General features: G+C 37.2%; 1 protein-coding gene across 1 annotated transcript; it reads right to left on the bottom strand.

Moving 5' to 3' along the window:
* Nucleotides 1–110: 110 nt before the first annotated feature.
* On the bottom strand, nucleotides 111–11,415 carry zgc:136858 (uncharacterized protein LOC678543 homolog). The gene is given in 19 exon segments (XM_051884862.1): nucleotides 111–913; nucleotides 916–950; nucleotides 1,699–1,781; nucleotides 2,927–3,093; nucleotides 3,196–3,333; nucleotides 3,427–3,541; nucleotides 3,911–4,039; nucleotides 4,126–4,220; nucleotides 4,301–4,364; nucleotides 5,281–5,340; nucleotides 5,536–5,678; nucleotides 5,864–5,949; nucleotides 6,031–6,147; nucleotides 6,336–6,466; nucleotides 9,101–9,207; nucleotides 9,309–9,420; nucleotides 9,500–9,674; nucleotides 9,921–10,035; nucleotides 10,820–11,415. Coding segments are annotated over 19 exon segments (2,103 nt in total). The 5' UTR covers nucleotides 10,890–11,415; the 3' UTR covers nucleotides 111–752.
* Between the last annotated feature and the right edge of the window lie 684 nt (nucleotides 11,416–12,099).

Here is a 12,099-nt window from a genome sequence, read left to right as displayed (position 1 = left end):
ATGTTCTAGATTCGTCACGAGGGGCGATACAACGTCATGTTATCAGGTTTAGGAAAAGTACTTTTTGATAAAATAAGTATTTTAATTAAAAAATTTTTACGACACAGTAATTGCTTTTATATCAATTTTATTTGAAATGTATCATATTCATTGAAGTTCACCCAAATAGTAATGTATAAATTTAATGTACTCTCCAATTTAATATGAAATAATAAAACAATGTTTAATAATTATACAATAATTCAAAATTATTCACAAAAGAAAATTATATTAAAATACATATTTTTAAATTATAAAAACATTTTATTTTAATTTCCACAATTTAAAATGCAATGCAAAAACATTGTAATGGAGATAATTAAAAACCAGTAATTAAAAAATAGACTCTGGTCTTCTATAAAAATACCAGCTATCATCACAAGCATGTTATAATATTGTAAAATGTTAAAAACAGAAATGTTTTAGTACAGTCATGAGGTAGGATTTTGACATTGCTGATGAAGTCCACCACTACCGATAAGCTCAATGTGATAGAGGTTTAGATCTATTAATTTCAACTATAAATCAATGTTTAACTTCAGTGAATTAAAACACACTTAAAAGCTGCATACACAACATAAACTCCTCAGTACGCACCAATCATTGAGTTTGTTTGCCATAAAACCCCGCGAATGTAGCATATGTACCATCTGATGCACTGTGTGACTGTAGATGCCTTTCAGGTAAGATTTCTGCCTCTTTTAGATTTTATTTCAGTCCTCCATCCACATACATGTAGGCTTTGACCACGGCTGAGAGTGCGACTTTTCTGGATGGATGACATCGGCTGTCAGAGAGGGATCTATTGGATGAGGAGACAACAAGGACGTGCGGGCGGCAAGGAGACCCATACGCACGCAGCTGTCAGTGTCCATCCTTGTAGGATCCCAACCATCATTGCTCCAGCAAAACTAGATAAGATAGAGAGACTAATGTGAAACAGTTTATTCATTGCGCATGATGTTAAAGGGATAGTTCACCCAAAAATGAAAATTATCCCATGATTTACTCACCCTCAAGCCATCCTAGGTGTAATGACTATCTTCTTTCAGACGAACACAATCGAAGTTATATTTAAAAATATCCTGGCTCTACAAAGATTTATAATGGTAGTGAATGGTGCTCCTGATTTTGAAGTCCAAAAAAGTGCATCATAAAAGTAATCCATACGGCTCCAGGGGGTTAATAAAGGCCTTCTGAAGCAAAGCAATGTCTTTTTTAAAGAAAAATATCCATATTTAAAACTATAATAACTGGCTGTTAACGAGTTCGTCATTACGTTATGCGTCAGGTCAGAGGTTACTCTTTTGGTGTAAGTCGATTTGCGTACGGATGTCTGCCGGAAGCTAGTTATTATAGTTTATAAATTTTTAAATATGGACATTTTTCTTACAAAAATGCATAGCTTCGCTTCAGAAGGCCTTTATTAACCCCCTGGAGCCGTATGGATTACTTTTATGATGGATGGATGCACTTTTTTGGAGTTCAAAAACCGTGAGCGCCATTATAAAGCTTGGAAGAGTCAGGATATTTTTTAATATAACTCCGATTGTGTTCATCTGAAAGAAGATACACCTAGGATGGCTTGAGGGTGAGTAAATCATGGGATAATTTTCATTTTTGGGTGAACTATCCTTTTAAATACTTATATTAACATACCTGTCACCAGCTCCAGACACATTTACTGTTTCTTTAGAGCTCACAGCCAGCGCAGGATAATGAACAGCACACAGTCGTCCCTTCTGGTATAAAAATGCACAAATAATGTTCAATATTTTAATATCACAGTAAAAGGGTTTAAGAAGACACTTAAAGTCGGCATGAAACTCAAGTTGTGACTGTCTTTTCTTCCCTATTGTGACGTATAGCTGAGTGAAAAGGCTTCTAGAACAAGAAAAAAATGTAGGGTGGGACTTCGGATGGATTTTGTCCATCGGGAATCGGTGTATATGCTCTGTAAGCGGAAGACCAATCACTACAGACTGGGCCATCTGACCAATCAGAGCAGAGTAGGCTCTCAGAAAGGAGGGGTTTAGAGAGACTGAATCCTTTATCAAACCATTTCAGACACTGTGAGAAAAGAGGTGATGCTGCGATGTATATTATGAGAAAATTTAAGTGTTTTTTGACCTATTTAAACCTATGGTAAGAGACAAAATTTGGAGCTTTTAAAATAGCACTTTAATAATACTTATTTACTTTATTGTCCTCGAAAGGCAATTTGTTATGTAGATAGCTGTATACATACATGTACAGCAACACAATAGCACACATTTTATAACAAGTCATTTAAAAACATGATCGAAGCAGGTATAAAGCAATTCATTCGGACTTTAAATCTCCAGCTGAGGGAAGCAGTTGAAATTCAGTACACAATGGATGGGTGACATCAGAAAGGATCGACTGGCCCTTCCTAGTCGACATTTGTTCATAAATTTGTGTAATATTCCTTAAGTCGGTCCCTACTATCTTGCTGCACATTATAACTATGTTACTCATTTTACTCCTATTCCTTAATTTGAGGTTGCCGTACCAACAAATAATACAAAAAACTTAAGACGGGTATAAAACATTTTTACATCCATATTAAAACTACAAAGTTTCCTCAGAAAAAGCAAATGCTGGAGAGTTTTCCCTCAAATAGTATCAGTGTTTGCTTCAAAATGTAATATAATATCAAGTAGTCTCCCTAAATATTTATATTTCTTGAGCACTTCTACCTGCTGTCCCTTAATGAGGCACAGGCACAGAATTCTTTTGTTTTAAAAGCATTAATATTTAAAAAATGAAGCATCACACGATTTAATAAAATGATTGGACTATGATTACCATCTGAATCATCTGCGACAACAGATAGTAAATAATTAAAATAATAAGCCCATCATACCCGTTTTTGCTTTCGTGGCTGCAAATTGACAGTTCCAGCATCATGTTCTCCACACACCAACACACCTAACGAACCTAAAGTGACCACCACACAATGTAGATGCTCCAGCAGGGGGCGGCAGAGAGCCGGTACACAGCCCAATACATCCTCAAGCGATCTGGGCAACTCTAAAACAAAATGATGCTTCGATTACTATTCAAGTAGCTCTGCAACTTCCTGTCCAGTAGTCAACCATTTGCTTATTTTTAGGTTGTTGCTAACTACATTACCTGTAGGAGTGGGCAGACCTAGTGTATGATTCATGGTGCAGAGCTCAGCCAGGTTGGGGGAGGTGTAGGACAGGGCTTTCCAGCTCTCTGACAGGAAGGGCTTACAGGCCTTATCTGCATCCGTGGGCTCAAACCAGACTGCAGCAAAAGAGAAAGACATAGATATGCACATAACTGATTTGAAACTATGACGCCAACACTCGGAATCAGTATTAGATAAGAGAGGTTTACCAGGGACTGCATGATTCTTGGAGATACAGCACACATAATCTATGGTTGAAACCGGAATGTTGCCATCAAGAACTACAAGAGATGCTGATGCAAGCTTATCCTCAAACTGAGATACCTGAACATAAAAAAATATGCCATCAAAATAGTTGCTTCCATTGCTTTAAAGCCCTTGTGTTGATGCATTTCCATTTTTTTGGGATTGATTTGCTACTTGCTAGTTGGTTGCAGGTTGTTTCTTGAGCAGCAAGTCAGCATATTAGAATTATTTCTGAAGGATCATGTGACACTGAAGACTGGAGTAATTATGCTGAAAATTCAGCTTTGCCATCAAAGGAATAAATCACATTTTAAAATATATTAAATTATTAAGCAGTTAATTGTAATAATATTAGTTTTTACTGTATTTTTGATCAAATAAATACAGCCTTGGTGTTCTTCTTTCAAAAACATTAAAAAATGACCCCAAAACTTTGAATATACGTACATACTGCTCTTGTATTTGCTGATGGATGTCCATGTCTCCCAATCCCAGGCTCAACTCTCCGGACTCAGTTATGACAGCACAATAGGTTGCAGTCCTTTGGTCCTGTAATCTGGCAATTGCACTTGTATCCTGATGAGTAAAATAAAAAAATAAAAAAACACAAAGAAATTTTGGCTACAAGAGCAATAAAATACAAAGTAGAAAATATAACTCACCATGTGTTTACAATAGTTTAACACGCCGTCACTATGAGAGTCTTTGCCGATGGCAGAGATGAAGAGCGGTTTGTACCCTAATCGGCTTAAACAATCTACAGGAAATACAGGGAAAGTCAAAAACTGAGGAATTGTACACATTCATTCATAATAATTTGAATGATGCATAACATACCAGCAATATTTCTGCCCACTCCTCCAAATGACTGGAACACACTTCCTGGATTTGTCTGACCAAACTGAATTAAATACAAATATTCAAATGCAAACTGTCATTAAAAAGTAACTTGAAGGATTATTTCACTTCAGAATTCAAATTTCCTGATAATTTACTCACCCCCATGTCATCCAAGATGTTTATGTCCTTCTTTCTTCAGTCGAAAAGAAATTAAGGTTTTTGAGGAGAACATTTCAGGATTTTTCTCCATATAGTGGACTTCAATGGGGACCAACGGGTTAAAGGTCCAAATTGCAGTTTCAGTGTAGCTTCAAAGGGCTCTACAAAATCCCAGCTGAAGAATAAGGGTCTTATCTAGAGAAACAATCGCTCATTTAAAAAAAAAAAAATATATATATATATATATATATATATATATAATAATAATTATATATATATATATATATATATATATATATATATATATATATATATATATACTTTTTAACCACAAATGCTCGTCTTGCACTAGCTCTGTGATGTGCCACGCATGACGTAATCATGTTGGAAAGGTCATGCATGACGTAGGTGGAAGTACCGCGGTATAGGGTGAAAAACTGTTTAATTTAGTCTTTGCACTATTGCTTTTTAAACACTTGCGCGGTACTTCCGCCTATGTCACACATGACCTTTCCAACGTGATTATGTAAAGCGTGGCACATCGCAGATGAGCATTTGTGGTTAAAAAGTATATATATTTTAATTTTTTTAGAAAATGGCCGATCGTTTCGCTAGATAAGACTCTTTTTCCTCGTCTGGGATCATGTAGAGCCCTTTGAAGCTGCACTGAAACTGTAATTTGGACCTTCAATCCATTGGTAACTGTTGAAGTCCACTATATGGAGAAAAATCCTGGAATATTTTCCTCAAAAACCTTAATTTCTTTCTGACTGAAGAAAGAAATCATTTAAGCTCCTGTAGCTTGTTATTAGACTTACCACCAATTTCTCTGTTGTTCCTTTAGCGATGAAATCAACATTTATTCCACCGATAACAATCTGTGGGAAATTAAGTGTTAATTATTCTATTTTTTGTTTAAGTTTTTTTTATTTTAAGTGTTTCATCTAATATTTATATTATATAATCTTTTTTATAATCTTAGTTGTAGTTAACAACAACAACAACAACAACACTGAAAATAAAACTGATTTATTAGCATTAGTCTTTCCATAAAAGCTTACTATATCACTTACAGTTTTGGGGTCCATTCTCTGTTCCTTTGACTTTTGGGTCTTAATGTCACCTCTGAAGTTGCCTCCACGTTTTTCTTTGTGTCTAGAAAGTGCACATGCAATCCGACTGCCTACCTTGGCATTGTTATGGATGAGTCCTATATCTGAAAATGAATGACCTTCAGGAAAATACCACAAAACATATGGTGCACACAACTTACACTATAACAACACAACGCAATAGGTACATTTGAATTATGTATCTTTGTTTAGGATGCATGAAATCAAAATGTCATTATAAGTCTATAAGAATATAAATGCAAAACTATGTCTCATCTTAAATGGATACTGGCTTGCAAGGACTTCCCTTTAGTCAGCTCACTGACTCGCTGAAGGATAAAAGGAGTGACATCTCTTCCTGTGACACCTTTTGAGCTTCAAATATATAAATGAAAGTGTTATAAGTGTTTATGTTATATGTGGCAACTGGTATGTCCAGGCATTATTTTTCTCTACCTGGCCTTGGTCACAGCTGTTTGTATGGCATCTTCTATCTGTTGTCCAGTGGCTGCATGTTCCTCTGGGATGGGAACGGCCAACAGAAGACCACTTTGCAGCCCCAGAGATAGTGTGCTTGCTGTTGAGAAAAGAGAGAGTTTAAGAGCCCTTCATGAATGCAGGATGAGTTACATTAGAGAAAACATTATCTATGATCTCCGTTTCAACTAGCTCTTTCAATTACAATCACTACAGCTTTCAGTTAATGTGTAATATTGACATTTACTCAAATGTAGGTGTGGTAAAAGCTTAAACACTCAGACTTGCCAATAAGATCTGCTGCTTCTTGAGGACTGGAGACATGGTAAGGAGAAGTAAATCCACTTTGCCGAGAGAAGAAAGCCGGGAAGCTTTTTGAATCTCCGTATGTGGCCACACATACACCCTGAGTTTCCTGTAAATAAAAGCATTGATCTTTGAATTAGAACTTGAGTACATATGAAATCAAAACTGACTCTGTTTACTAGGAGTATTAAAATTTGTCTATTATAACTATTTTCATCTTATGGTAAAAATACATTAAAATTAATCTAAATTATATAAATAAAATAATTATAAAACACAAAAAAATAACATCAACCAATTTCCAGTGTTATTAGATTATCAGTGTTTCTAAAGATTAACTTTTAGGCTGCGTGTCCACCAAAGCGTTTTTAGCCAGGTGAAAACGCTAGGCACTCTGCTGAAAATGCCTATCTGTGAGTGCTTGAGAGCACTTTTCAGTTGAGATGCTTTGTTGCTATGATTTGGAATATCCGCGGCACCATTACTTGTAACTGATTTCGCAGATAATTTGTTTCAGACTAAAAATGTCGGCACAATGTAGAGTACTTGCTATGTATGTTCGGAGACCAGCAATATTAATTTGTCATCCATTTTGCTCCGTTCTCTGCTTGTTGATGTCATTTTACAGCAAGAATGTTGTGACATTTGGTCGGTGTTGTATTTGTCCCGCACCTCCTCCACACTGATTGGACAGCTGGCTAAAAAGTGACCGTGATGAGCGCAGCGTTTTACTCAAAGTTGAACATTCTTCAACTCGAGGCGACCAGTAAAAAGCAATGAGTGCTCAGCGCTTGAGCGTGAAAAGGACACTCAGTGCCTCGTTACACTCCTGGCATTTAAAAAATGCGGCGCTCCCATTGAAAAATTTAAATCTACCTAGCTAGAGAAAACAGAAAAAAGGCTGTTGTCTTCCCTTTTGCCAAATAGGAAGGAAAACTTCAACAATGCACTAGGCATGTTGCCATCCAAGGCCACTCCCACCAGTCTGCTCCTATTGGATATGCTTGATCAGAGTCAAATACAGCCTTGCTTGAGTAGGAAATACTTCTTAGAAAACTTTTAGTCACAATGGTGTCAACTTGTATTGTTCTCGGGTGCAAGAATTCAAAGAGTACAAGTTTAGAATTAACGGTAGTGAGTTTCATTTTCCAGTGAAGAATCCAGTGCATTGTAGGCAGCGCCTAAAGGCTGGAAAGAATTGTAAAGAACACCGCAATGGAAAATCTGAAAAACCTCTGTGTTTGTAGCCAAAATTTCAAAATGGATGACAATGAACACAGTGTTTTAATCCAAACAGAGGGGAAAAACTTAAAGAAACTGCAGTTCCATCAGTTAATTAGGAAGAGAAGGAACGGGAAGTACCTTCCGCCCAACCTCCTGAAGTACAAGAAGACTGAAGTACAAGCATACAAGAAGACTGTTGTTCTAGTATATCATTGCGCTTGCTGCATCCATGGTACGGCAGCAAAGTTCCTTGATTATTATGCTGGAATAAGAGTATAATTCCTAGCCATATCGGCCTAGAAAATCGCAACTTTTCATTTTCCGTCGGTCTTAGTACACGATGTAACTACAGAAGAGTCAAGTTTTAAATAGGAAAAATATCGAAACTCTTTGGTCATTTTTGAGCGAGATGCTAACGGTCTAATCAGATTCAATGAACTATGCTAAGCTATGCTAAAAGTGGTACTGCCAGACCCGGAGATCAACTGAATGGATTCAAAAACGGTAAAACTCAACTGTTTAACTCTAGGGGAGTTGGAAAATGAGCCTATTTTCAAAAAAAGTGGAGTGTTCCTTTAAGGGGTGGTTGATTATGATTTCACTTTTTTATCTTTAGTTAGTGTGTAATGTTGCTGTTTGAGCATAAACAATGTCTGCAAAGTTACGATGCTCAAAGTTCAATGCAAAGGGAGATATTTTCTTTTACAGAATTCTCTGTATAAGGACTACAACAAATGGCTGGTAGGGACTACAACAAGCTTCTTCCCAGGTTGGTGACATCATAAACCCCAAAATTTACATAAACCCTGCCCCCGTGAGCCCGTGTTGGGCTGCTTTAGAGAAGAGGAAGAGTTGTTGTAGTAGAATGTTGTTATCATGCCATCATTTTACGCCGGACTGCTTCACAAACGAGGGTCAATTCAATGCTGGATTTGCACAAAAGATTAACATGACAGCACATGCTAGTCGATGAGTTGAATCAACTCCACAGCAACTACATAAATTTATCAACTAACCATTCAGAAACATCCAGTTGCATTCTAAAAGTTGTAACTTCTTCCTGAGTCTCTCCATCAGTGTCCGACTCCGGTTTGAACAATGTAAGGCTGAACACCGTTACTGACAATCGTCATTTTGGCTGCGTGAGATTGTCCAGCTTTGTTGTTGTTGAGCAACCGAAGCACAAGCTGTTAAAGCTCCGCCCTCTTCTGGAAAGCGTCCGGGAGCAGCAGCTCATTTGCATTTAAAGGGACACACACAAAAACAGTGTGTTTTTGCTCACACCCAAATAGGGCCAAATTTAATAAATGATCTGTGGGGTATTTTGAGCTGAAACTTTACAGACACATTCTGGGGACACCAGAGACTTATATTACATCTTGTAAAAAGGGCATTATAGATCCCCTTTAAGTCAGTGTTAGATGACAGCAAAAAAAACTTCGCAACTTGACCACCCAGTATCTTTCTTATGTTATATGAAATGTTGTAAAAAAAATGGTGACTGGGTTTGAGCACTCACCAAGAACTCAAGAGTGCGACCGATATCTAGGATGGATTTCACCCCAGCAGACACAACAGCAATAGGTGTTCGACCCAGTTCAGTGAGGTCCGCACTCACATCCAAGGCTGCAATAGATAATATATTCACCACTGAATATAGGCAGTATACATAATGTAAAATGTGCATATTTTGCATGGAAATAAGAAAAATTGTCAAATAAACGTGCAGTTTTCTCCATCTCTATGTACTCCTCCAATGCCTCCAGTTACAAAGACAGGAATCCCAGCTTTGTGAGCCGCAATCATTGTACCGGAGACAGTGGTGCCACCCGACAGACCCTGCATTATCAAAATAGACATTTCACATAAAAATGTATATTGACATAGATACAAATAAAAGTGTATTTCAGTTCCTGACCTTGCTGATGACATAAGGAAGGTCTCTTCTGGACACTTTTAGTGCTGTTTTGTTTTGTGCCAGGAAGTCCAATTCATCTGAAGAAAGGCCCACGTGAATCCTCCCCTCAAGAATCCCAATGGTTGCTGGGATTGCACCTTCAGCCCTCACAATAGCTTCCACTTCCTTTGCTGTGCTGAAATACAGAGGAAATGCAGCCGATTGGTAAATACTGAATCCAGATATGAATCAGATGTTTCAGAGCACTGATTCAAAGTTCTCCACCTTCTAGTCTTCAAAAAGCTTGTGCAATAATACAACAGAATAATAATACTTTTTTTTTTTTTTTTTTTTAGATAAAGGGGCATGTGACAACCCTGACTTCAGAATGACGTGAGGGAATTGACAGCACTGTGAGAGATTTATCATAATTTTATTTTACCTGAGATTGTGAGGATAAGGCATTCCATGTGTAATAATAGTGCTTTCCAGAGCCACAACTGGCCTGTGATCTGCTAAAGCCTCTTTCACATTAGGATGGATGGTAAACAGACTGTCTGTATGGAGAAATAGGGAATAGTTCACCCAATCAACACTGTATTCAAAACACTGAACCATTTAACATTAAAATTTGGCGACCGAAGACAGGTTGCACCAAGTTTGAATTGGTTCTGAGGAGTATCACGACAAATGTTTGTTTTTAGAACTTTGGTTAACATCCTAGCAGGGGTGTCTCAAAGTTATGAACAAACATTCTTCCAGTAACATTAACAGAATGTTTGTTCAAAGTTATCTGGTCTTTAATCATGTTCTTAAAACGTGAGCACAAAAACATTATTTATACATTGTTCATAGGCCAAACTTTTTTTCTGAAATGTTTTAGTTGGTCTAACGTTACTACTGTTTCAGAATATTCAGAAAACATTCAAAAGTAATGTTCCTATAATGTTTGCAAAAATATAAAATGGAATGTCCCCTTAACGTTCCAATAATCAAGAAAAAACAGCAAAACGTTCTTAGAACATATTTTTGTTAGCTTCTGTGGAGCTTTCGGTCATTTTGGAGCTTGACAGCTTAAGTCCCCATTTACTTTAATTGTATGGAAATTAAAAGCTTGGATATTCTGCTAAATATTTTCTTCTAGGTTTCACGGAAGACAAGAAAACAGGTTTGGAACAACAGTGAGAGCAAATAATAATTTTGAATTAAATATTCAGTGATAAGACGGTCATACAGTCAGTGGTGCAATTAGTCTGAAAGGTGCATTGCAGAGAAATTGGGACATGGTTTCTCTAACTGTAAATATCTTTAAATGTGGAGATGTGGTTTGTGCTACTTTACCTTTTTTGCAGTGTCTGCTGGATGAAGTTTTAATGCAACGTGTAAGAAACGCAGAAAACCTCCACAACATCTTCAAAACAGAATCTTCAGGTCAGCAAAACTCAAGTATTCGAAAATACAATCAAACCACCGCCTGCTAGAGTTTCCAAATCATTCAAAGGAAGCAAATTGTCATGCTGTTTGTTAGAGACAAGCGACGTGCTGATATATGCAACTGCAACAATCCTGCACACGCTTCAAAAGAAATCACTAAAGAATAAAACCAACATACGGGTCATGTACGTAAACAATTTAGGACTTCAGTCTTCCAGTAAAGTGAGAGAAAATAGGCTGCGTTCGCTCATTAAAACGCTTCTCACGCGCTACTCACTAGTAGTGACTTCAGTCACGATTCGGCTTAAATCAATCCAAATCTTTATTTTGAATATTAAATTCTCAATTTAATCTATTTGCAGCATTCTTCTCGGCTCGACTCCACTAGGTTGAACTTTGATCCGGTTGGGTCTGTTTGTACTAGCCTAGAATCGCATCAGTTGCCTTTTACTCAGAACTTCTGTCAGAACGGCATTGATTTTAAAGTTAATTGATTCATTAACCATTTTTGGAGAATACAGTGTTTCTACTTTCAAAATAAGTGTCCGATTTAATACATAAAAATGATCGACAACAACATTTAAAGGGATAGTTCACCCAAAAATGAAAATTATCCCATGATTTATTCACCCTCAAGCCATCCTAGGTGTATATGAGTATCTTCTTTCAGACGAACACAATCGGAGATATATTATAAATATCCTCCAATAGTCCTCGAGGTTTTGAATGGGGGGCCGCGTTTTGAAGCCAAAAATGCATCCACCCATAAAAAAAAGTAATCCATACAACTCCAGGGGGGTAATAAAGGCCTTCTGAAGTGAAGCGATGTGATTTTGTAAGAAATATATCAATATTTATAACTTTATAAATTCAAATAACTAGCTTCCGGCAGACGACTGTACGCAGAATGTGCAAGTCGACACCAAATGAGTAACCCCTGACGCAATGGATGATGCAGGATGTTGGAGTATCGTAAGCTTGGACGCCCCTCGCAGTTCAAACTTATATCGAAATCCTCCGACATTTCTCTTTAAAAATTATCATTTTAGATTTATAATCCATGACTGGTGATTTGTTTTGCTCTATCCTCTGGGCCTCCGTGTTCGTCATTACATTGTGTGTCGGCTCAAAAGATACTCTTCCTCCGCAAATCGACTTGCGCATTCTGCGTACGGTCGTCCGCCGGA

This window comes from Ctenopharyngodon idella, chromosome 24 (genome assembly GCF_019924925.1).
Source record: "Ctenopharyngodon idella isolate HZGC_01 chromosome 24, HZGC01, whole genome shotgun sequence".
In the NCBI taxonomy this organism is placed as follows: Eukaryota; Metazoa; Chordata; class Actinopteri; order Cypriniformes; family Xenocyprididae; genus Ctenopharyngodon; species Ctenopharyngodon idella.
The sequence above is the reverse complement of the archived record's forward strand: the minus strand, read 5'-3'. Positions and strand labels throughout refer to the sequence as shown.